The sequence below is a fragment of the Buteo buteo genome, chromosome 14, assembly GCF_964188355.1.
Source record: "Buteo buteo chromosome 14, bButBut1.hap1.1, whole genome shotgun sequence".
Classification (NCBI taxonomy): domain Eukaryota; kingdom Metazoa; phylum Chordata; class Aves; order Accipitriformes; family Accipitridae; genus Buteo; species Buteo buteo.
The window spans coordinates 24,839,994-24,867,644 of NC_134184.1; the positions used below are offsets into that span (position 1 = coordinate 24,839,994).

Here is a 27,651-nt window from a genome sequence, read left to right on the forward strand (position 1 = left end):
GTGGAGAGTAGGAATTGACTCATTTGTATCTACAGACTCTGTATTACTGTACGTTAATTTTTTAAGCTACTCTGCCTAATTCCAACTTAAAATACATTAAGTACTTTATGCCATTTCATATGGTAAATACTTGTACTGGTAATAGAGATGGCACTTCCACTCAGTGGATACATGGAAGTTAGAATAGCAGATATGTTGTATGTGTCCTTATATTATTAACATGTGAGTTTTAACAAACACAAAAGGAAGAGTTGGAAACTAAAGAAACTACGCAGAACTGACTAGTATCAACAAGTTTTTTTCTTTTTCTTTTTTCTTAGTTTGAAAAAGATTTTGTAGTTCATCAGGAGACCCAGGCCCTACTGCAAAAAAAAGAAGAAAGAATCAATGAACTTGAAGCAGAATTACAAGCTTTTAAATCACAGGTATAAGACAGTTTAAATGAATGTATGAAGCATTATTTTTGAAAGGGACTTAATTTTGTGCCTTTTGCAGATTCTGATAGTACAGTTGAGGGTTTTTTCAAAGAATCCTTGTTATTGATTATTATTGACCGTTAGTTTCCTTTATTTCTGTTTTATACAAAGAATTGTAGTGTGACATTAATTAGCTGTTTGAGTTCCAAGATGATCCTTTTTGTGCCTGAGCTCTGTTAATTAAACTATTTCCTTATGTTTCATTTGGGTTTTGCTTTCAGTGTCATATATTTCCAAAGTAATTAACCACATAGGGTAATAAGTCTTATGCTTTTAGATTAGCATTCATAACTCTGATCTTTATCCCTACACAGGAAATTATTCATTACTCAGTTTGCTTACCATGAATATCCAGCAGTGAAAGAAATAACCTGTGGCTGGATAAGAACATTTCCTGATAATTTTTCAATTTCCAAGCATAAATGGATATTTTTAGATGTCATGGAGAGGAATAGTGCAGATTTTTGAGACTAATACTTGTGTTAACTTGTAACTGCCTCAGCTCTGAAATCTGTTTAAGGAGACTGTGTGACCAAGTGATTTTTCCTGTGTCTTATTTCCTGGAATAAGAAGCATAGTCTAAAAATGGCTAAAGACAGACAGCATTGGCAAGACATGCATATATGATGGTGATAAAATATGTGTTTTATATCATAGAGGGTTTTTAATACTTTTGAGCTTGTTTAATTTTCTTAGTGAAGAAAATCAGTTTAGCTCTGCTTTGCTCTGTTTAAAAATGTCATTCTAATTCAGGTTTCTGGTCAGAATTAACTTTTAAAGTCAAACAGGCTTTAAAAAAAAAATTACAAAAATTGTTGCATTCTAAAAAAATAATTTTAGTGAGACCTGTGTATCACTCATTAAGAAAGTATTTTTATCTGTGTATCTTGAAAACATACTTAAATACTTTTTGTGAGTGAAATAGGCTTTCTCTCCTATTTTACTTTTTCTCTTCTTCTTGTATTAAATAGAACTTTTTTTTTTTACAGGCAGACAGTGAGCCTAACATGATTATGCTCACTAATTGTCATACCATGAATTATCCCTCTGTTAATGGGGTATTTGGAATGTTTTGTAAATATCAAGTAATTGATTACTGCAACTTAGTGCTCTTAAATCTATCTTAAGAGGAATCTTTGGTTTCCATATGATATCAGTAGCTACTTAGCATGGCTACTTCCACCGCTTATGACTATTTTTCTCCTGATCTTGTTTGTTTACTCTTTTGTTGCATTTGGTATTTGTTCTTGTATTTCTTTTGTTATTAGAGCCTAATTGTTCAGTGTCTACTTGTTAGTGTAAAAAATGCATATGTTCAGAAATTCAGAACAATACTGTTGTGCATGTATTTATTTTTATTTATTGATATTCAGCTATTTCCTTTTAAAAATATTAAAGCCTTTGCTTATTGTATTTCCCTCCATTTTTAAAAAATAAAATGGGCTGTTTCAGCTCATAATTATCAGTTGAAAAGTTGATTAATACTATCACCAGTAGATAAATACTTATTTATTCTTTTCTGGTTTTGTCAGGTAGCTATTTATTAATGTTTGAAGGTCTATGATAGAAGTTCTTCAAATACTAGAAATAGATATATTTTTTTAGACTTACTGAAGTGCTCATAAGCCCATCTTGATACAGTATAGATGTCCTTACTATATACAATAAGAAGTTGGTGTGTAAGGCAGCTGTATTTTTTGGAAGGAATTTTTTTTCATCATCACTTGGTGATTTCAATTCTGTGGAATAAGAATGCTCCTACTGTTTTTCAACAGAATTAATAATCTCTTCAGATTCTGCTATTATATCCTTGGAATGTTCCTCTGTATTCTGTAGGATAAATAAGAACACTAGAGACTAGGATGTTATTTTTTAATTTGAGCTAAACTGTGGTAGTCTAGCTAAAATTTTGTTAAGATACCTGTCAGACCCTTCTTAGGTCATGATCAGTGAAATATAATAAGTGGGATATAGCTTTTCAGTTTGTCATTTCTGGTGTGCACACCCTGGTCTGAATGTCTGCTTCAGAGCTGAGACTTCCAATTATGAAATCAAAAGCACGTTGCCTTCCTTATAGTTCCCATTTAACTGTTGTACACAAGAAAAAATGGCACTGACTTTCAATTGGCTTGCTGGATTTAATCTATAAACTATGTTTTTTATGGCACTTTGTTGACAAAAAATGTGAAACTGAATATCTTCCTTAACAGTATGGCTCCTTGCCACCTGGTTTTCTACCATCAGCGCATGGAGATGCATCTGTCGTTCCACTGGAAGCTGCAGGACCACATCAGTTTCCGCCGCCGCCTCCGCCGCTGCCTTCTAATGGAGCAATTCCACCACCACCACCTCCCCCGCCTCCTCCACCACTTTCAAATGGTTTGGGGATTCCTCTGGCTTTTGGTGGTGCTCCTCCACCACCACCTCTACCAGGCCTGCCTGGAGCACAGTGGTCTCCACCTTCATGCACTTTGCCATTTGGAATGAAGCCTAAAAAAGAATTCAGACCTGAGGTTACCATGAAAAGACTCAACTGGTCCAAGGTAGTAGTGGTTAATGGCAAATACTTGATGTAAAATCTTACATAGAGTTTAGGGTAAATAGATTGTCAGGAGTAAGACTATATAAAGCAATTGATATATTAGTTAAAATTAGGTAAGATATGAATACTTTCTGCCTTTAGTTTGCATTGTTTCTGAAAACTACGTTTCCTTGACTCATGAATCATCTGGGTAAGCATCTGTTGACTTTCTGAGATGCCTGGAAAAGTCAGTTCTGGTCTAGAATAAAATAACCTTGATACCAGAATGCTTCCTGGGTCCTACTATGCCTTGTCTTTTAGCAAACTGTTTATATTGGATCAGTCACTGCACTGTACTGATAGCTATACAGTTTCCAAACAAGTATCTTGCATCTATCTATCTAACCTGGACTGCGGGAAGAAGCATTGCAGGTCTCTCCATTTTTCCTTAGTGTAAATGTACTTATGTAAATTTAATGCTTGAAAAAATACAGAGTCCATTTATTTTTTTCTATCCATTGTGACAGAATCAAATATACTAGGACTATCAATTTACTGAGTTTTGGTAACTATAATTATTTAGACCAAAATAAGTCAGTAAAAAGATTTTCAGAGTTTTATGAAGCAATCAAAGCTGCAATGTAAAAAGTAAGGTACTTAATATCTAGTTAAACCAGCTGTGTTCAGAGACTATTTAAAGTTTACGCAGGTTTTAAATCTAGACCAAAGATAATTTGCTACATTTAGACCTTGGATAACAGTATTTTGTCTGTATTGTTTTGTCCAAAAGCACTTACTGTAAGCATTATTATCTTCAATCAGAAATATATTAACAATTCTAAAGATGAGTTTTGTACCAAAAGTTCACGTGTTTTACAGACCTCTTCAGTATTTCATGTGCTTTACACTCTACAGGGTACAATCTCTGCATAGCATCAAAATAATTTAATGAATGAAATCTTGTTTTTTCCCTTGCTTGTAGATCAGGCCTCAGGAAATGACAGAATCCTGTTTTTGGGTTAAGGCAGAAGAGGACAAGTACGAGAATGCTGACATGCTTTGCAAATTGGAACTTACGTTCTGTTGTCAAAAAAGGGGTAAGTAATTGATTACTTTAATTTTCAACTTTTAGAGGTATCTTTAAAATTCTTGGGGCTTAAATATATATGAATTATAGATATATAATATATATAAATAAATATAAATGAAACATTCAGAACATAACATTAATGTTCTATTTTTTAAGTGGAATGTGTGAAGAAAAAAGTTTGAAAATTCTAGACTGCTTAAAGTATTGAACTATTTTACTTAAAAAGTGACAGTTATTGTGTGACCTATAAGGAAAACCTTACCAAAAAACCCCTAAGAAATGCTTCTGGATAATACAGACTTTTATTCAGTCACATTTGAAAAAAAATTTATAAAATTTTGTCAGAATACCTTAATAAAATACTGTGAACTAATCTAGAGTCCAGAAAATGATGTGTTACCCTCAGAATGCATATGATAATTGATGTGTTTTGGTTCTGTGAAGGAGGGAGAGTCTTTCAATGAAATTTTTACTTTCTGATAAACCTGTAGCAACATAGATCTCCTTTGATATTTTGCTTAGCTTCTTCAGCTTTTAAAGCCTTGTGGAAAAGCAAAATATTTGAAAGTATTCCTGGCTTTAAACCTTTTCTCCCTTTCTGGATGTGAGTCATCTCACTAGTAGTTTAGGTTATTCTGCCCCATATGTAAAATGCCTTCCTGACATGTTCCCCTGCTCTCCGCACCTCCCCCATCCCCCCTGCCCCTTGATTGGTATCAGAGGCTTAGTACTTTGGGGTAGCCAGAGGGGGGCAATGATTAATTCCTTTTCAAATTGAAAAGACGTTATTATATTTTTAATTTGCTTTACAAATTTCACTTCAATATTTTTATTTAATATAGTGCATAGCATTCTCAAGTTTCTCTTTTTTTTTTTTTTTTTTTTGGTATGCTTTGGTGTGTAGTATTCAATTTTATTTTTTTTTACCATAACAAAGAACTTTATTCTGCTTTTGTCAAAGCAGGCTTTTTATGCTCTAGCAGTATTTCTACTGAGTTGAGTATTACAGTTTATTACTGTTGACACTTAGTAATATTAAGAATGTTGTACAAAGATAAAAAGGCAAGAAAACCTCACAGACCATAGATATTTTTGCTTGAATCTATTAGAATAAGTCTAAAAGATAATTGTGGTGTCTTTATAATGTTAGGAGAATTACCAAGAATATTCCCTGAATTAATAAGTTAGAAAGTTTAAAAGCCACTGGAGGAAATACTCTTTCCTATGTGTAATTAAACAGTAAAATTTGGGAGACAATGATATTCAGGCCAAACTTGTTAATGGCTCAGAAGAGGATTGTGAATCTCCACAGACAGTGGGAACATTGGAGTTAACAAGGTTAACATCCCTTCAAAGTTCAACTGAATGGACCGAATACATTGTTTTGACAAAACCTAAGAGAAGAGAGTTACTGGATCTACAGTTAAAAAATCAGTGAAGTATAGTCTTACACCAAATGGGGGTGAGGGCTATTAAAAGGCTATAGCCTGCAGGGGCAAATTTAATTTATTTTTTTTTACAGGTGGAGCTTACTGCTTAACCTTTTTTAAGTTTTGAAATCTCTCTCATCTCATGTGGGTGATATAAGTGTGCCATCATCTTAATTTTTCAAAGGAAGTAGAGACACTAAAAATTTTTGTTTAGAACAGCAAGTAGGTGTCTAAAAGGCAACATGGAAATAAATTTCATCTTTTTTTGAGTGAGTCGTTTACAGAAATTTGCATGAATGCTAAAATACTTAAGTAGACAGCACCAGGCATCTCAGTGTCTCTTATTAACAGCATGAATTTTAGTACGAAGGACAGCAAAGTAACTGCTTTTGTTCTCATGACCATGGAGACAGTGGATGCTTCTTTGTAGCTTATACATAACTTACTAACAAAATATGCCAAAGAAATTGGAGACATCCAGGTTTTTTCACTTTTCAGTCTTAAAGAGATTTAATACCATGCTTTCAAAAGTAGAATCAGCAAGCTATTCACTAGACTCAATTTGGAAACAGTCCTTGACTATTTCTAAAGCTTTGTCTCTAAAACCAGAAAGACAAGAAGTTGAAAATGATTCTGTAGCCAAATGACGGCATGCAAAGAATGAGCTGGTTTCCACTCTGTTGAAGGGTCTGCTTATGCACTCTTTCCATTGAAGTCATTGTGTAAGAAGAGGTATCTAGTTGTGGAAGCAGGGACCAGAATGTTCAATGATGCTTTAAGTGAATTTTATTCTGATTAAGTAAAATCACATTGAAGTACTCAAATGTTCAGTTGGTGCATTTTGCCAGCTGATGTGCCAAAAGTATTTCAGTGTTGATCCAAAAGAGGAAGTCTTATGTCTATGTAAATAATCCACTGAGGAATTTCTACTAGAAAAAGGAATACAGAACAGTATAGAATAGATTTGAAGCTTTAGCAGATGTTTGTACAGAAGTTATAAATGATGTTGATTCTGAATGGGTATTGAAGCAACTGAAATAACTGAAGATGTTATGTAGGTATGAAAGAAACTACTGCAAGAATAAAAAAAGTAAATGAGGGTCTAGCTTCAGAGTGTAGGAAAAATAGTGAGTAGTAACACAGCGCAAAGACTATACATGGAGAAGAAAATCAGTCTTGTTGAGGATGTCCAGAGACATGTCCTTGAATCATGGCATTTTTTTGTTTGGAAGGGACCTCTGAAGGTCATCTGGTCCAGTCACCTTCATAAAAGGACCAGTCTAGTTCATGTTGCTTGAGGCTTTGTCCAGATGAGTTTGAGATATCCCTAAATATGGAGATGTGTGGATGGACAACCTGTTCCTGTGTTTGTCACCATTGTGGTGAATTTTTTTCATTACATCTTCTTGGAGTATCTCTTACTGCAACTTGTGTCTGTTACTTCTTGCTCATTGTGCACCTCCAAGAAAAATCTGGTTCCCTCTTATTTGTAGCCTTCTGTTAGGTAGTTTGAGACAGCGGTAAGAGTTCCCTTGCCTTTTACCCTTCTCAAGACTGACAGCTCTCTCAGCCTTTCTGTATGCATCTTGTGTTTCAGCCCTCTAATAATCTTGATGATTTTCTGTTGTACTCAGTCCAATATATCTATATTTTTCTTGAAGTGTGGAACCCCAAACTGAAAAAGTACTCCAGATAATTCTCCCTGACAGAGAAGGGGAGTGGAGGGAAATAATCACTTCTTTGACCTGCTGACAACTGTCTTGGTAACTTATTGGAGGAAATGTTTTCACTGTGGTGCTTGTTTAATAATAATACTAATAATGATGGTGATAATGATGAGTCCATGTAAGGGCTGTGGGTGGTATAGGGTATTTTCTCTTCATTCTTTTACTTGTTATAAAGCTGGTTTTGTCACTTGCCAGGAGTTGAACCATTTTGTGAAAGCAACGTGTTTTATAAAAATTAAAACTTTGAGCTGGAACATTAGGAAGTATTAAAGCATCAACTGCTGATGGTATTCTTGTAGCAACTTACTGAAAACAAAGTGTGATTTATTTATTGGCTCAGAATTTATTCTTGTCTCAGAATAAATTTGTAATCTTAAAGAAATCTAAGATTATATTTACGAAAGAAGTAGGCAAGGGCATAATGGAAAACCAACTCCTTTGTCATAAAACCATATAGATTTACTGCTACACAGGAAATGTGGGAGGAGAATATTAGTTTGGAATCTGGAAATACAGGTCATTGTGTGAATGGAATATTTTCAATGTGAATACTTGAGAAAAGATTTGATTGTGACTGAAAAGTGTACATACATTTAAAATATTTGCAAGAAAACATGAGACTATTCTGAGATGCCCCAAGAATGAAACGAACAAAAGATTCTGGAACCCTCAAATCATTAGCTTTGTGTCAGCAGCTAAAAGAATAAAAGTAAGGAGTGAAATCACTGCCTTAGACATCAGTGTGGAAGTAAGGTATTGCTACATGTCTCTCTTCCTGGCTGGTGGGGGGGGGAGAAAAAAAAAAGTAATTGAGAAGTTCTGTGTGCAAATAAGGTGATGAATGTGAATGGTTTGCATAAATGATCTTTGGTTTTCTGATAACTTTTCTTTTTAAAGGCAAGAAGAAGGGTTGGTATTAATGGTAGTCAGAGACTTGAAAGAGAAAGAAATAATAAGAAATATCAAGTGTTTAAGATTTATCAGGATTATACTCATGGTTGCACATCAATGAAGAAAATCTGTGAAAAGCCTTTTTGGCAACAATGGTATCAAAGGAATCTTACTATAATTCTTTGAAAACATTAAACTGAATATATGAGTTAAGTTTAACTGGTATGTGAAATACTGAGTAGCAGAGCTGGAACAAACCTTATAAGTGCTTTTATATCATCTTAAGCCTAAAAGATAAGATGAACATACAAAAATGCTCATTATCAAATGACAACCGCTTTATAATAGATGTGTTGGAAGCCTGATGGAAGGAGAATAATCACTGGTGTATGATGTTAATGTGCTGCCAACTTTGCTAGAATGATTAGATGTACAGGCAGGGGAGTGGCACTTTGCATAAAAGACAGCATGAAATGTAGCAGCATGAAAATCTTGTGGAGGGAGAAGCAGCCTACCGTGCAAAACCTTGTGAATGGAAATTCCTTCTAATAATATAATATTATACTGTATTAATAACTCTCAGATCAGATGATGTTTGTGATGAGAAAATGTTAAGTGAGGTTAGACAAACTACAAATTTTGTGGCAATAAAGTCGGAGATTTAACTACCTGCATGTGGGTTGAATCGGTTCCTCATCAGGATATTATGAGAAGATAAAAGCTTTGGATGCAACAAATGACTGTTTCCAATATTCCTGTAACGAACATGAAAAGGAACTGTTCTGGGAATGGGCTTGAGTCATTCACAGGACCTAGGAGGTCAGAGGAGGAGAGAATGATCACTATCTTAATGTTGTACCAGGAGAGAAGAATCCAAGTAATCTATTATACAAGTATTCAACTTCAGGACAGGGAACTGAATGAAAGATGCAGATGGTCAAGCAAGCAAGATACCCATGCCTACTAGCAACCCAGAGGCTATTCTGCAAACGCCATCTTAAAGATATGAGTAAACTTTGTATTGTAGTTCAGAAAAAGTCCAGCTAAAGCTATGGGGTAAAAAATGTGTGTGACTCAATAGGAAAGTTAAAGACAGTATCGTAAGGAAAAGAATAGCATTAAAAATCTGGAAGGCTTGCCCAAATGAAGATAACAGGAAAACTCACTAACTGTAGCTAGATAAATGTAAACAGGACATTCTTCACATACACTTTTAGAAATCTGAATTTCTTGCAAAGGATCCTTCAGCTGATACTGAAACGTGTATTTAATATTTTTGAAAATGAAGTTAGCCAGGGAATTGGTGGGACCACTTGGTGACAACTTCAGAAGTTCAGCAGGTTCAAAGAACAGTAGACAAATTCAGGTGTAATAGACCCAAAAGAAATAGGAAAGCATGTATTTGTAGGAAAAGGAGCTTCCTCTTTCAGGAAGTGAGGAGAATGGATTATAAGTAGTGATAAGGCTGGCATAGTGTCTTTTTAAGTAACATGTCTTACTGCAGCTCTTGGAGATGGAGTGCTGGGCTAGAGGCGTCACTGGTCAGACCCAGTAGGGCATTTATTAAGTTTGTAATCATGGATGTAAGAGTACCTGTTTGCTTGGAGTAGCTTCAAGCTACTATGTTTAATACTTACGGTGCTGAAATAAGGTAAGTTGTAATGTGCAAATGCTTGGTCTTGTCACTTATAGAAGGGAGAAATGTACTTAGTTTGTGGAGATACTTTGAAGAGTACTGGTGTGGAGAAGATATAGCAATAAATTGGTGGAGGTCTGTGAATAAGTGTAATTAATGTAGTGAGACTGTAGTAGGTAGGCTTAATATGGGATATGAGTTCAGGATACCTTGAGAGAAAACCAGCTGCATGTTGCTTAAAGTCATCCTTTAGGTGGTTGAAGTCATTTGCCGAAGGTGATTCCAGGACTTAGGAGGTTGTATGGAGCATACAAGAAAGCAACCTCTGACCAAAAAGAAATCTTTGGAAGCATTTAAATACAAAATGAAAATTTGTTTCATGTATGCAAAATACAAGAAAGGTAGTAGTTTTCTGAAATACATGCTTTATAACTAGTGTGCTGTGTTTATAAATATCCTATTAATAAGTTTATTTGACTTGATCCAACAATTTTTTTTACATAACTGTTATGTTTAAAGTGTTAAAGTCCAAATGAGGATTAAAATTGCAGATCAAACATACAAGAAACCTAAATTCTTCATTATTTTTAGCAACATGCAGATAACTGCTGTTAATGGGAGATGATATGAAAAATTAGTAATTTACTCTTCTTTCTTTTCTAGATATCAAAGGGAACTGATCTAGTAAACTTGAGAGAGAAAGATTGCATGATCTCTCTCTATTTTTATTTTTTTTTTAATCAACTGGAACAGATTTTTATCCTAATCTTATTGGAGACGGCAGTGTCTGATTGCACCACACCAGAGCTCCTGCCAGACTTGATTATTCAGAAATAAAGCACTTCTGTGGGAGTGCTATCTCTGTTGGCACTTGTCTTGAAAAGGTCAATATAGTTCTCTCTAATTTTTTTTCTTTTTTCTTTTTCTTTTTTTTTCTCCCCTGTATACTCTGTAAGAAAAACCATGAAGGCCTAAACTGCTTATGGTGCCAACCAAGCCTCAAACATTTTAAAGCAGAAAAGAGAGTAAATGCCAGCAAGAAGGTCAAATCAGCAATATAAATTAGTTTAGTGCTGTATTTGACACGCCAGAGCCTACCCAGCATAAGCAATAGAATTTGTGGTCAAGATTAGGATTAGGTAGAGCCTAGTGCCCTAATACTTTCCTCCACTGGAGAAGGATTTACACGGAAGTTTCTCCAAACTGTGCTTCTCATAGAATCTTATTATTACAAACCTGTAAGACTGCCAACAATATAGTCTAGTAACTTCTGCTAATAATATAGCACTGAGTAACTTGAGTTACATTTTAATGTATCTGTGTACAAGTAGAAGTAAAGCCTGCTATGTGTTTCAGTTTGGCTGCTTTGCAGTATCACCCTAACTACCCTTTAAACCAAAATTATTCTAAAAGATTTTTGCATATAAATTGAAAAAGGCAAAATAATTTCTTTCTGAAGAATGCAGGAGTAAGTTATAGGCATTTACAAGGGACAGCAACCGATCACTTTTATAAAAGCACTGAAATATCAATGGTATCTTGCAATTTCAGTATGTCATCTTTCTATTGAGGGAAGGAATGGTATATTTACTGTTGCATTGGTAGTAAATATATTAGCTGTTTCTATTCTTAATAGATAGAATGATCTCTGCTCTTATCTTGTTTTGTTATTTGCATCAAATATATTTGTTTTATATACAGATTGATATATAAGAATCAATGAATGAATATAATTCTGTGGTGGGTTGACCTTGGCTGGCTGCCAGATGCCCACCCAGCTGCTCTCTAATAAAATGGAGAAGCTTGTGCATTGAGTTAAAGGCAGGGAGATCACTTACCAATTACTGTCATGGGCAAAACAGACCCAATCTGGAGAAAACTAATTTAACATTTATTTTTTCTAATGTCCTATCACAGATAGGAGAAACCTTCAGTTGTTCAGAGTGTTAAATGTATTTAAAGTGGGATGTGAATAACTCCTAAAACCTGACTTTCATATCCAGATAACTCCGTGAATACATGGCAAACAAAAAATGGAAAACTGAAAGAGGACATTAACATACCAATGGTTGGAATAGTCTGACAATAGCATTTGCTTTGTAGTTTGATTCTTTTTGAAGCTATAAATTGTGGCATCTTTTTCCCTTTAATCTCCTCCTTTGAAATTAATTCAATTAATTATTAGTTATTGAATGACTGTGTCATCAGTACCCTAATCTGAGTACGTCGGAAACAACAGTAGCATCAGATCATTATTCTGGTAGGACTCTAGAAAAGAGGCAGTCTGTCAGGAGTTGTTATAAATATATTTAGAAAAACTTTTGTTGCTAGAAAGGGTACTTTGACTTGTATTTGCAGTTAGGAAATGCTTTGTCAGATAGTGAAGGGATATTGTTGAAGAGTTTGTTACAGCACTTTTAAGTAGCTACCTAAGCACAGTATTAATTTTACCTTAATTTTAATTTATTTTAACTTACTTTAACTTAGGTTTTTTGCTTTATGGCAGAGTTGCAGTATGTGTTATCATTAGGTGATCGGTTCTCACCTTCTACGCACAGACTATTTATTTTCTGTTGGCTTCAAAACAGATTGAGTGCTTTCCTTTCTCCTCAGTGAAGTGCCTTGAAGGAGTAGTTCCTGTAGTTCACCTTTACCTTTTTCTATCAAACAAGTGTTTTTTTTTTTTTCTTTTAATAGTTGATTTCTACCCAAAATCCAATATTAGTCTGCAGTCAACTCATGTTTGATGAAAATATGACAGTATATTCAGGCTAACAAAAGCACTCTACTCCTATTTCACAACACTGTGGTAGGAAAAGCCTTCAAGGGCTCGATGTTTTAGAAGCAACAAGAATGTTCCTTTATTGATTTCTAGTAGAGAATGTTTCTACAATGTGAATAAGTAAAATCTTAGAGGTGATAGATATTATTTTCACGTATCCAGAGAGGGGAAAAAGTCTGCTCAGTATCCTAAGTCCTAAACCATAAATACCAATGGAATGGAAATGCAGGTTTGGAACTTAAAATGCGAGTTAAAGGGGATCATCACAGTGCCCCTGCTCAGTCTAATAATTTTGTTTATTTAATGGAAAATACTCACTTTAACAACTGATACATTTGTCCCTATGCCAGCAAGGATCTTGCAAGAATTAATTTGCTAATGTTTGTATCACATAGAGGTATCAAACTCTATACACCTACTGCAAACCTATTTTCATGGGTTTTGCCTCCTTTTTAGTTTTGTTACATGTTTATGCACTAAGTGCTTTTGATGAATTTCTAATCTAATGTTACAAGCATTTATATCTGACTAAAGGTAACACTATATTTGAGTGCAATAAAATCTTCATTACAACAGTGCTTTTATTGTAGCTTTTTTTCTTTGTGAGCTGAGAAAAATAATTTACATGCAAGAAAAGAAATGTTTAACAAACCTTACTTGGCGAACCTTCAAAGTCACCGCTGATGAAAATTATTAGCATTTAAATTTCCATGAGTGCTACTTTTTGTTTGTAAGAAAATCTACCATTTACTTTCTCAGTGAACGGCTTGATTCCGAGAAAATTCATTTCAAGGACAATTCATTTTTAAAAAATAAACAGAAAAAATCAAACAAGGAGATTTTGTGTTAATGGAGCAGTGACTTCCAATTAGGCAGCTGTTAGACAGTACTTGGGTGGACACTGGTCTGCCATGCAGAATATAACAGTACCTCTGGCAGAGCCTTTGGTTCCATTTGCATTTGATCTGGTTCTGCTGGAATAATATTTTAATTTATTCATATAGAAAAAGTGGTTATAGACATCTTCTTTCCTTACCCACTAAGATTACATATTCCGCTTTACTACTAGCTCTGTGTAAATATGATCAGACCTTACCTAATAGATAACTTATTTTCTTAATTAAAGTGAGGTCATATAAAAACCAGTAATTTGATTACTTCATGTGAACATCTGAGAAACACACTTCCATTGTAGGCTGCTGTCGTCCTCTACGTGCTCTCTACATGATAAATTTCTCATACAGTTTCTTCATTCTAAATACATTCTCCTAGTCTGTAAATATCTTGCCTTGATAGTTTCTTAACAGACTTTCAATATGTTTTACGAAACAAACATCACCATAAAGGATGTGTATTCTGTAGATGGGGGGGTCCCCCTCCCATTAATAGCAATCAGGTTCTGCAGGTTATGTAAGAATGGAGAGAACTTAATTGATCTGAAATGGTAGGATTTTTGGGGGGGGTTAAATCGGAATTCTAACAAAGTATTCTTTTACATAGGATATAAGCTAGTTCAGCATTCTGAAAACTTTCCTACTATGACAGAATGTGTTTGCATCATCATGATGATGATTATTATTGTTGTTGTCTCATACAATAGTTAAATATTTACAGTTAAATAGTAATTGTGTTTTCAGATACATTTTTCTTCTGGATCAATTGGCTGCTTTCAGTTTCATTTAAATTAAGAGACTGAAGACACTGGACAACATATTCTGTAGCTTTTAACAACCTTGTATTTCTGTTTTATGGCTTTGCTTCCCCACTCTTCCTATTTTTACAAGTTAGTGGGGCTCTACTTTTCTTTTTAGCTCACACAGTAGTTCTACAACCTTACTCACCGCTAACAGCACCTGAGTAGTGAGACTTAGAAACCTTATCTGCTGTGTTACTCAGCTTAAGAGTTGTAAAGACTAAATGTTTCCTGCTGAGCAATCTGACTTGTCCTTTGATATAGAAATGCCTCTTCCTAAAATTCTAAATGCATATGTATAGCTGGCAAGGATAACAAGTTAGAAAGAGCCTGCTTAGGGTGACTGCTTATCTTCGCAGTTCCTTGATCATGCGGTGTAATTCCTTGTGGCACTTAAAATTTGGCTGCAATGTACTTGATATACATGCAGCAGAATGTTGTTTTTTGTTGCTGGCCTTTCAGTGTAAGATCTCAAAGTATTGGGTCATCTATTTGAAACAGTGGGAAGATGGAAAAAGCAACTAAATGTTCAGCAAGATTGTTTGAATGAAAGCTGCTATCAAAGCTGACAAAATGGAGGGTAGATATAACTGGAATGCGTGAAAAGAAACTGGGATTCAAGGCTCAGTTGCACATTGCAGAAGAAATCTTGGCATGTGGAGTTCAACAGATCTATAATGCTGCTGTGAAAAGAAACAAACCTGGATAGATATAGCTAAAAACAAACCGGGTTATATCATCCTAACTGCAAAAAGCCAAGAGAGAAAGTTTATTGTCAGTAGTAATCTAGCAGTATGAATGAAATTGCTCTTTTAATGCTCTATAGAAGAGAAACACTAGTGATAAATAGAGGATTGGACTCGGTCAAACTTGAAAAAGGGGAAGATAGAGTCCATTCACTGCTACCAGTTGACTTCCAGAATGCACCTGTCAGTTTTCCTTATTCAGCAAAATAACGGAAGAGGTAGTGAGCAAGCGGGGACAAATGGCGAGTTAAGCTGTGCTGTGCAGATGTGTGCTTTATAATAAAAATAAGGAATCTGAACCACTTGAACGGAAATAGTTTTTTTTGAGAACATAATACCCGTATGCTCTGGAAGCAGGCAGTTCTGATCTTCAGATTACTGTTGCTGAGAGAACCTGGGAGTATGGACCAAAACTCAAAAGTAAAAAGCATATTTGGAACTAAATAAAAGCCTTCCTGAAACAACAGTGGCAAAAATAAGTCAGTATGAAAAGAATAAGAGAAATTAAGGACAAAGGGTTTCTCGTGCCAAGGGGCTATTGTGCCTCTGATTTGTCAAGAAAATACTGTGATTCATTTTGCTAGAACTTGTGCCTACCTTTATGGTGAAATGGAAATTATATTACATTTAACTTCCTTTAAAAATAACAACAAAAAAATTGTTCATTTGTACCACTATCAGTGTTTGTTCTGGACTGTCTATAGAGATGTTGGTACTTATGAGACTCCAGTCTCTGAAGATAAGGCTTATTCTTTGATCACCAGTTGGATTTTTCTGTTTACTCAGGGAAATATTTGTATTCAGTCTTTGGGGTGGGTGGGGGTGGGAAGTCATATAGATTTAATCAAAGTCTAATTCTGCTGCAAGCACCACATTTACAGATAATGATGCTTCTGATAGTTGTGTATTCAAGTCAATTAGAATTAATACTTTGTTACTGTTTACAAGTAGAACTAATAAATAATTTTGATTTATATGAGATTAGACTAATTCCTCAAAAGTCAGAGAGGTCTAGTGACTAGGTAGTCAACTGTTATGCATATGTAAATGTAACGGGAAGAGAGGGATAAAATCTGTTCCACAGCATTTAGAGTTGTTAATGTAATCAATATGGAAAGGACTAAAACTGATGCAAAGCAGACTTATTTTTCCCTTCTTATCTTTCTCCAGCATTTAAAAATCTGAGGCTAATACAAAGATGTGTGACCAGACAGTGAAAAAATACTACTATTATTGTTGTATGATAAATTGGATTTTTCTTTGTAAAAGACATGTAGAATAACTGCATCTGCATACTACACTGATTATTCAGAATCTCTATAATAGAATCTACATCATTTTCAGTCTCACAAAACTACAGCACAGGCTTTGAGAGCAGGAATTCAAGAAGCTTTAATGATATGAATTTTGTTTGCCTAAATTGCTGAAGGAATGAGAAGTTTTCTGGACAGAGTTTTAAATGCATGCTAATTAGAAAGTCTTTTAATATTTAGTCTAAAAGTATATTCACAGTATTTGTCTGATATGCCAGCTTTCATCGGTATGTTAGATTTTCCTAGTATCTGTTTTTAATGCAGAAATACATACCTTTTTTTAAGATACGAGAAGAAAATTTGCAATGAAGTTACACTCAGTTTTATAGTATGGTGTGGTATTTGTGTTCCATAGATGAGAATTCACTTGCAATTTCATCATCACCATCTTTTAGTCTCTGTCAAATAGTAGCTGAGATATAACAGCGTTTCAGTGAGAATGAGTGCTGCAGCTCTCTCTCACTTGCTTTTTAATATAATATTCTGAAATGCTGTATCTTAAAGCTTGCTTGCAATGGATGCTTTGTCGGTTTGAATCTCTTTCTCCGTTTACGATTGGCTGATCACTTCATTCCTTAATGTACCACAAGAGTGTGTCATAGTACAGTAAATGATCTGTATTACTGAATATCTGTTACAGATTTGGTGAAAGATGAGAGAAAACTCTAAGAAGTACAACCTTTGGAAGTAACATATGTTGTACTTCTGTGATAATGCTGAAGAAACGTGGTTCTATAATTGGAAGATTTATAGGCATACTTTCAACTAGAAGACTTTTTGCACTTTTTTGGAGAAGTGAGGTCAATGTTATTTCCTGCAAGTTTGTATTTTTGGTTAGCAAGTGACATCTTGTAACGCAGAACCTAGTTTCCTTGTTGATTCCTGCTTGTGTCAGTTTTTTATATTTGTCCTTCATATTAGTAAAATCTTTTAACAGAATATTTTTTTAAAGAAAATTGTAGCATTTTGTTAGCTATTTATGTAGAATAGTACACTGAATATTAAATCTTTGAGTATATTTAAATATTTCTAAGTACTTAGGCTGCGAATTAATGGAAAAGGTTCTTCTGTGGGTTAGAAATCATGTACCTAAATTACTAAATTTACTTCACTCTTTTCTTTTTTTTTTTTATGGTAATGATTAAAAGCTTTTAATGTGCAAATTGTGAAATACTGTTCTAAGATGAGAACACCGATGTGTTCTTGGAAAATTGTGCTGCAGATTCTGACATGGTCTTCAGTTATACTCTCTGGTTCTGAGGAAAAAGATAAGGTGACTTAAACGTGCTTAATGTGCATGCTGTTCATAAGCTTACAGAAGTCGGAACCTTTTTGTCTTTTTTTTTTTTTTTTAATAATTATGTTTGTGTATTAACTAAACAAGTGGATTTTATTTCAGATTAGGATTTCAGGATTTATTTCAAATTTGAGAGTTGGGAACTACAACCCTCATTACATTTTATTTTACTGCACATCTCATGCCACTGAATAGAAATAAATACCATGTGCCTTTTTGTGGGGTTTATGGTGCTCTGTTTTTGAATAAGGTACGTATATTTATTTTTTTGAAAGACTGTAGTTAGACAGTGTTTCATTAAGGTATCTATGGCATTTTATTGTTATTAGTTATTTAATTTACTTTCAGTTTTCCCAGAAAACTTGCTCTTGGCTCCAGCTGTTGTTCATACCTGTGATGATATGAGCAATCATGAAAAATATGCTTTAAAATATGGGGAAGCTGGTGCAAAGGGAAAGTACAGTACAAATAAACATGGAAAACAATTAAGTTTCTTGGAAGTATTTTTATCGGTTGGTTTTGTATTTCTGAATACAGCAATTGAAGATAAGCAGTAGTTAAAAAATCACATGAAAATAGTATTTAAGTTAGGTTATAAAGTATTTTAATGTAGATTTCTAGAAAGATAAAGGGGGAAGCAAGGACTATTTGCACAAAATCAGCCTGTGGATGTATGACAACAATGCTAGGCTAAGCTTCCTTTGAGAATGAAATATATGCTTGTTTCAATATCTTAGTTCTGGTACTACAGTATATCAGACTTGCAGTAATCAAGCAGGTTTTACTGCTTTTAGTATATAACCGATTTTTCACACTGATTTCATTGGAGAGAAAAGATCTAAGCTGCTTGCATCTTTCAAAGAGTTGGAAAGGTGCACTACTATCAGAAGGAGCGCTGAGAACACTATAAGTTACTGTTCCCTTTAAAAATTTTTTTTTTTAAATCTGGAAAGAAGAAACGTTGGCATTTTCTGTAACTAACCGTATCAACATAAAACCTCTCTCTGTGTTATTTTCAGATATTCTTTGAAAAATATATTAATATCAATCAATCAGCGAAGTTCTAATGGCCTGTTTCCCTTATAGATTGCTATTGAAAAATATTGTTTTCTGGTACTTAATAAGTCTTTAACAGGAAGAAGCTATAGCTCTTATTTATTGAGCATTGTACATGAGAGTCCCTGTATCCCAAAGAAAAGAAAATAATTTGCTACCTGAATAATCTGGTGTCTAGAGGTATGTGATGCAATTTCCTCATACTGTAGACACCTTCATGAGTATATTATGAATACAGAAATTTTACCTGTTGTAGTTTAATGACTTTCTGATAAATGAACTTGTGCCTACAGTTAGTAGATGGTACTTGCTTTCTTTTTTGCTTTGTTAGTTTTCTTCTCTCTTAAGGCCTTCTTCAAGAGAAGCAGAACTTTAATAGACATTCTGTAAGGTCATAAAATTAAATAAATGATTATTGACTCATTTTGTATGTTTTTCTCAGTACTTTTTATTAGGTTTTTTTCTGTATTAGACCTGTCCAAAATCAATAGTTAAAATGGGCACTCTTCTGAACAGCCTTGAATAATCGGCTTATTACAGGGTATATTAAAGCATATAATCTAAATGAAGGTATGCTCCATTTGCCTTTACTTGCAGTCTCGTTATGGCTTGAGACTACAAGAATTTAGTGTTTAATATGATGAGCACAGGGATTCTTAACAGTATAACTCACATGCTTAGACAGTATACCCAATAATAGTGTAATCTTTTGCTTGACACACAAATGCATTTAAAATTCTAAAACCTCATTAAGTATTCCTAATGTCCTATTTCAACCACTGTTAATAGACTAGGCAACCTTTAAATGTGTCTAAAGCGATCTTACAATTTGATGTAAACTCTAGTGTGTTAAGTAGAAACTTCCTAAACTAGAACATGTTGGTAAATCCAGTTGTTTCCACCCTGAGTGTATGAAGTAAGTCAGATCTCTTGGCCTATAGAAGACTAATAGTAATAACTTTTCTGAGCTATTTAACAGCCATAAAACCCAAGGAAAATAAAACAAAACAAACCCCTACCCCTGCTCCCCCCCCCCCCCCCAAACCAACCTGCCTTCCCTTGCCCTCTGGAATATTTCATCTCTTTCTCTAGTTAATTTTCTAACATTATTTAAAGACGTACTTTGGAAGTAGGTTGAAATTATTTATCAGACACTCTAGCAAAAATTAAGACAGAAGTCCTTAAGATTAATTTCTGATGTTTGCAAGCTTAAGCCAGCCTAAATTGTATGAACTGGCATCTAATTTTAAAAACATTTGGTTATTTAAATGTTTTTGGCAGTATTACTCAAGACATCAGAAGAGGAGGTAAAGATGGGAAATCAGGTTTGGGGGACTGAATTACATTGTTGTAATTTTCTACTGAGATTTGACATACTTTCCAAGTCTTTGAGACAGTTTTTGGTCATGCAAAACTGATGATTTAAATCTGAACATATTCACGAAACTTAGTTAAGAGTATAATACTGGTGATTATGCTAGGCCCAAAAGTTGTGGTGTGTTTTGGGGGCGTGAAACATCAAATCTAGAATTCATTCTGTATGTTAGATCATGGACTTGTTCTTCTAAGTTTGCAAGTACAAGCCCTTCTGGAGTGAATATCTATCTTAATATCTTTTACTAAATGCTGTAATATACTTTAAATGCAAAGTAATACTCCCAGGCCCCCTCCCCCAATAACTGCTAGATCAGGAAGAGGTTTTGTGGTAGCTACTAAGACCAAGAATTTTCTTGCTCTTTTTTGCTGAATATCTTGGACATTGTGATCAATGTTTGACCTTTACATCTAAATAAAATACTCTAAATCTAGACTCGTCATTTACTGCTTTTGTATGGTTCCTTTTTAGCTTTTGTATTCTTCCTTCTTGTTGCAGTAATTTTTTTAATTTTTGCTGCTGGATCCTATTTTGATGTCAAGACATTGTGTTTTGAGATCAGCTTGAGGGCCCTCTTTTTCAGTAGTATCTTCCTTCTTTCTTCATTCCATTTGATTTTTGGTGTCAATGTAATGTTTCTGTACTGTTTAAGAGAATAGAGACTCTGGTTCACCCTACAGGCACCAAAATGTAATTTCAAAAGGGAGTACTGAAACGTGGGAGAAAAAAATAGCTTTCTATTAGGAAAAAAAAAAGAAAAAGTGGATAGGATAAGTGATCCCTTCAATTTAAAGAGCATCTCAGAAACTAATTGTTAGTGTTTGGTCTGAAGTCCTCAAGCTGTTGTCAGAAAGTTAGTTTTGATATGCAGTCTGAGAATGAAAGCCTAGTATTTATGGCAGTTAATAAATTCACATTGCAAAATATGTAAAGCTATTAATCTAGCTTATTGAGGAGTTAAAGTACAGATGTGTGCAAGGCAGTTCTTTATTCTTAATTAACTTTTTTCTACAGAACTTGGACTATGTTGTTTATATTCACCTATCAACAAGTCAATGCTGTCGATAATACCTGGATTTATTTATTAAATATGGCAACTCTATCCGCATGGGGATTTTGTGTGACCTTGACTGACACTGGCTTTAGTTATACAGCTGTATAACTTGTTTATCCTACAAGTACTCCATTGTGCTCTAGAGATTTGATGTTCATTAAGATTTGTTTATTACACTTAAAAATGAGTTAATTTGTTATTTGTTGGTTGCTAGCTAGTTTGAAAGATATATTAATGCTACTTTCAGTAAGTTAATATTCTGGTTTGTTCAACTTTTTCTCAAAAACTATTTTGACAGATTTTTATCAAATGTAATGTTCCATTGTGCAGCTGAGAGCTCACCTGTAATGTGATTGCTACGTATATATTAAGCTTCCTATGCCAGATCAAGTTCCTTCACAGAGATTTTTCTCAGAAAACTGTTCATGTATGCAATATAATCTGGGTTTCAGGGAGAAAAGATACTCCCCTCTTTCTTGGACATTCAAGACTAAATCTATAAGCTGCTCATGGTACAATAGCTATGCACTCACTGCGTTCCCATTGCAAACTGTCTGCTTTCTCCAGTTTGTATGGTATCTATGTCCACAGTACTAAGTGGTGTAGTTTAATTAAGGTGGAATATAACTTTCTTTTAGGGAGGTAGATATGTGAAATATGAACATTCCCTTATTAGAGCAAACTAAACTATTTTTTTCTTTTAAATTTGCCTTAGTCATGTTTGTATTTTTCTCTAATTGCTATTTTCGGTTTATATTGGGAGGTGGGGGTGGAAATTTCCTGAAGCAAAGTTATGCTTTATGAAACCACGTTCTGTGCACTAGAATAAATCTTAGTACTTACATAGTTACTCAATTTGAACTGTTATAGTTGTAACTTTTATGGTTCATTTCTGTTTTCTTAATTCTAGCTTACTTTAAACCTCAGTCTCTTACTATGAGGAGATTATAAGTACTTGTAAGAATAGGTAGATCAAAATTATAACTGTTGCGATTTACTGTTGCTATTTGATCTGAAACTAATATGTAAATATGATAGTGCAGTTACTTAAGTCTAAGATGGTAAATTTTCTGGGTTTTAGCATTTGTTTAAATCTGCCTGATCATTTAATGGCTGAGATCGTTTAAGTGAAATCCTAAAATAAAACAGTAAACCACTTTTGTCACCTTAGCTCTTAAGGGCTTCAAAGTAAATGAAATGTTAATTATTGAATAATGATTATGTCATATCAATGTAATATGATTTTGTAAATTTTATGTAAGTAATAATTTTGAAATCAATAAGATTATTCTCCTAACAAAAACTTAATGAAGATCAAGAATTATAGTTTGCGCTGTCATTTTCTAATACAAATAGTAATGGTCAGTTAAATGTCTCTGGCTCTGCACTACTTTAGATTTCTCATTAAGTTTTCCATGTCTGTTTCTGTCTATGTATACATTATTCTTTAATTTCACATATATTATATGAAATCAGCTTAATGCCTCACATTGTGTTCTTGCATCACATCTTTTTGTTCTGTATCCAAATACTTTTTTTAAACTATTTATGCATGCCGTTTTGACTTTCTGCTTCCTCCTGTCTTCACCATAGCAACCAGATTCTTGGATCTTTTTTCAGCCTGTATTATGTCTTGTATTATTTTGACCTTTGTATGTTTAAAAAAGATTCCAAACTTTACTCATCTTACATTCTCACTAGAAACAGATCTTAATGTCTTATTGAATAACTTACTACTTCGTGCTTCTCTGTAAATGTTGTAATCTCTTGGGCTTTTGATATATAGGTATGTATGCTATGGTTTTAGAGACTATGAAGCTAAGAATCTTTTTTTTTCTCTCCCTCTTTGTGTTACAGTTTAGAACTGTGATTTCAGACTTGTTTCAAATATTTGGTTAAAAATCTAATGTTTAGCATGTGTTGAAAGTAATGGCTACGCAGCTTTAGGTATAGATATTTTTTTTTTCCCCCAAGTCTGCAACAGTAAGAGGTATTTTTAAAATACATTTTCTATTGTAGTTAACCTGTGGTTTTAAATACACCCATAGAGAATTACAGAAATACTATATACTTTCTAAAGAAGCAATGTCATCTTAAAGTATCAGTTCTCAGAAAAAGCTTTTACCGTGATAGTTCTCAGAATAAAATTATAAGGTACTATTTTGTAGATTTCTGTAATGTATAGAAAAGGATATTTTTTCTACCAACCTTCAGATAAAATATAGGTCACAGTTTAGAGATAGTTATACTTCTCTAAGTGTAGTATTTTGTTGTTTACGTTTACACTAATAGCTTCGAATATCCACTGACAAAAACATAAATTGTGTCTGTGCCACGTATAGTCAGTCTAGATCTATGTGCTGATTTAAAGTTAACTGTACAAAAAAAAAAAAAAGAATATTTTTAATATTGAACAGCCATGTTATTTATTACTTGTAGCTTATGTGCTTGCATCTATTTTCAGAAAGTAGATGCAAGAAGGCAACTCTGTGGATCATGTTTATGGTGAGGTGGCTTTAGTAAGTAGAACTATCATGTGAGGTCTCTGTATTCTAGATCTCATTCAAAGTGAAAAAGCAGATTGATAGTAAGGCAAATTGTAGATCTAAAGTACATGTCCCAGCCTCTAATGAATGAAGTATATTCGTAGTGATGATCAACAATAACAAAAATCAACATCATAGAGCTACAATAAGCTCGTGGATTTCTAGTTTCAAAGCCCTATTTTTGCAAGTGCATAGTGTAGAAAAAACATCCCTTCTCAATGTTTGGGTTGAGATGGTGCTGAATATGGTTCGTTTTGGAAATTGCAGTGGCACAAACTCTCCAATATTTGGGGATCTAACTTTTGAAACATTAGTCTATCTTTTTGACTTATAACCTAGTGGCTATTTCAAATACTTGAAGTTTTATGGAAAGAAATATAGCTAGAAGAACTGGAAAGCTTTGGAAGCAGAATTTCACAGTTCTTCAGTGTCTAATACAGTACAGTTCTGGTTATCCACTATGTTAGTGTGAACTGTTTCGTAGTAGTCATAAAAAACTTGAAGCCTCTACTTTGAAGTGTGAAACTGCTGCATAGCCTCCCTTCTTCCTGTTACAGGGCAGTGTAAACACAGCCGTGTTTCTGTTCAGGTTGACTGGGCAAAAGGCATTTTGGATCCAACTGCTGAATAAGTTTGGACAGGCAGCAGCTCCCTATTTTCTTTCTGAGAAACAAAGGCTTAATTTTTTAAGTGGATAGAAAAGATACAAGTTGGAATTACTGTCCTGGTTTTGCATATCAATTAAACCTGTTCTTCTAAAGCCCCCTACCCCAATTATAAAATGTGGCATGATGAATATTTTGTTACAACAGAGTATCTCTTCTTCTGTTCTTAGCCTGAATTTAGCATCAATAAGCCAAGTTCTCTAAAGCATGTTATAAAAAAGGAAATGAAAAAGAGAACTTTTTCTTCAGATATTCATGGTCTGGACTATGAGCATCTCCATCCTGCCTAACAGAGGCAGACCGGTGTTATTTGGCTGCAGGCAGAGTTCAGGCCACTTTCTTTCCTGGAGCTGTGCAGTGTTTTGTACCTCTGTGCTAGAGGAAAAGAGGGAGGGAAGGGCAGAGGAGCTGACAACCTTCAGTGATGACTGCATAATGTTTAGAAGTCTTGATTTCTGAAGGCAGAAACCAGAAAATTCTCCGAATTAATACATGGTATACTCCCATTCTTCTATATAGATTCTATATAGATTCTGCCATGACAATTGTTTATGTCTTCACATGTGCAGAAGTTTTGCTTTCTTAGAGAAAGGTTCATTCATCCAGAGTGTACAGATACTGTGTGTGTGTGTATATATATATATATGTATATACATATATGTGTTTGTTTTTTTTTTTTATTGTTTTCTTCTGATGTACTCTCTTGCTGAAATTCCCTCCCCAAAGTCTGTCCAGGTAAAATTGTGGTGGGTGTATGCCTTCGCATCTTTGGATGCGCTTGAAGTCCAATGGAGCCCTAACAGAGAAAATAATTATAATGGGTAGATGGCATTGCATCTACCTTCTCTTTTCCATAAAACACTGTTAGCATTGACCTGTTCACAATCCCATTTTCTAGTGTAAGTATGGGAAGTATAAGAACCTTTTGAATTTACTCTGTCCAGAGTAAGCATTGGAAGTACAAGAACTATTGCTAAAGAACCCTGAAGTAGACAGTAAAGTGTTTATAAAGGGCAAATTTTTTTTTTTTGGGGGGGGGGGAACCCAAAAAACCAAAACACCCCAAAATCCCAACAAGAAAAACACCCCCACTGATTAAAATGGAGGTTTCTAAATACCTCTCCATTCTTGCCTTAAGTTGGTCAGGTTAAACCAAAACAAAACAGCATGCTTGCAACCCATTTGTCATGAGTATGTAAAATTCTGCATTGTAGAGGCCCCAGAAAGCTTCGTTTGCAGATGCATCAGGCAGTGTTACAAGGGAAATGGGTGGGATTTAGGATGAATAAGCATTGATTACCATATGGAGAGATCTTTATGATAATAACGTGGTTGTTGGTTGCTTCAAGCACATTTATGTTTTTATCAGCTACTATGTTGCTCATGTGTCTAAGCCTCATACCGCTTTTGGAGAGCGATATTTATTCTATTAAACTCCAGGATGCTATTCCAGGTAAATGATGGTGTACGAGTAGAGCATCTCATTGCCCACAGTGTGAACACTTATGTAAGCAACTATTTGAGAGACAGAGATTACTTGTCAGTAATTGGAATTCATTGAGACATTATCTGTGTGTACGTATGTAACCTTTCTATTTCTGAATTTGCAAGGATGAAAGTAAAGATCATGAACCAACTTTGTATGGCAACAGGCCCAGCTTTGGGGAAGGACATATAGAAAGGAACATGGTGAATTACTATGTACCTTGAGAAATGGCAGTGGCAAAAATACTATGGTATACTTGTGCTTTTATGCTAGAAACTATAACGGCACATGTATGTCTGGGTAACAAATATCAAAGAATTTCAGTTACTGGCAACTTTTTTTTTCTCAGAGTACTACTGACATCACAGTGTTGATGTGCTTTTTTACTTGGTGCTGCCTTTGGGAGGTGGATGCTACAGAAAACAATTCATTGATAAACAACAACTTTTCAACTGTATCTGAAATCTTTCCTGCCTCCTGAAGGACACTTACTACTGGTTGGTTGATGCAGAAGAGAAAACTAGGTCTTGTGCTTGCTCTCTCTATTTTTGTTTGTTTTTAGTGATACATGTCCAACATTCTGTTTGGAATAGACACATTGCTCTGTCTCTCATGCTGTCATTATGTATGCTTTTTCCTATGGCAGTGGGAAATTTTAATTTAAATCTGGTTGGGTTTTTTTTTTTTAGTTAATTTTTTTTTTCTTAGAGAATTGTCTTCTGTATAAATTCACATCACTAGCTGTTGCTGCAGTCCCATGTATTATTCAAAAGTGAAGAATTTGGGCAGGATATAGGTTTCTAATGGGCCTTCAGGTGCAATATTTTCTGTATCTGAAGCCAGACTTGCTATTGAAAATCTGCCTTCCTTTTTATAGCTTTCCTTTCATCACTAAATTTATTTTTTTATCATAGTAAAAAAAAAAATCTAGTAATTTCTGCAGATATCTGTCACTTAACAAGAATAAAAAGAAAACACATTAGTATCATGAAGGCAGCCTTCTAACTATGAATAATTTTTAAGAAATAATGTTTCTCTAGATATGGAGATTTTTCTGTTGCTGAAATGGAGCACTCCCATTTCAACAGCTTCCTCAGAAACTATAGATAAATGTAGAGAAAGTTATCCTCTGACTTTAAAAAGGTCATGTTTTGGGGCAGGAAAGGCAAGAGATAATGCAGCATTGAAGTGATTCTTGTAGAAGAGACAAGGAACATTATCAGCGCACAACACTTTGTTAACAGAGATAGACATCTGAGAGATTTGTTAACATTTTTTTATAAGTAAACTTGTTAGGTTTGGGGGTTTTTTTGTGGTTTTTTTTTTCATTTGTTTGTTTGTTTTTTCTTGTTGTTGTTTGTTTTGTGTTTTTTTATATACTATCAGTACATTAAAATAACCGTAACCTGGACTAGGTGGATATAGTATTTTGTCACAGGAAGGCAGATATATGTTGGATTTTCCACTGATATTTCCTTTTTTCAATTATGGCAAATTATGTTTGGAATTCTGGGCAAGACTGGAAGACTGGGGGATAGCTTGCTTTTTTTACCCCAGAGAAAGAGCAATATTAAGAAAACCAAGAGCTCTGTCTTCCTTTAGCTTGTTATGGAATGCAACTATACAACTATGCATACAGTTGCTGTCCTTTGTGGTTTGTTTTAGCATTGTGTACTTGATCGGAATTATTTTGTTATATTCCTAAGTTTGACACTGATTTTCTTTGAAAGGAGTACAATAAAGTCACTATCAGAGAGTTTTGTAAAGGTGGTTTGTAATTTGGGAGTTGTAGAAATTATTCTTGTTAATTTATTAGCATTTGAATTAGATAATAATGAATGGCAAGCTAAGCTTCAGTTTCTATCAC

General features: G+C 34.3%; 1 protein-coding gene across 1 annotated transcript in view; it reads left to right on the plus strand.

The window, feature by feature from the left end:
* Positions 1 to 27,651, plus strand: part of DIAPH3 (diaphanous related formin 3) — a 238,607-nt gene that overhangs the window by 62,097 nt on the left and 148,859 nt on the right. Inside the window, exons 15-17 of the mRNA XM_075046101.1 lie at positions 321 to 425; positions 2,687 to 3,019; positions 3,980 to 4,094. Of these exons, the coding sequence (XP_074902202.1) occupies positions 321 to 425; positions 2,687 to 3,019; positions 3,980 to 4,094 (553 nt within the window). The remainder of the gene's footprint in view (positions 1 to 320; positions 426 to 2,686; positions 3,020 to 3,979; positions 4,095 to 27,651) is intronic.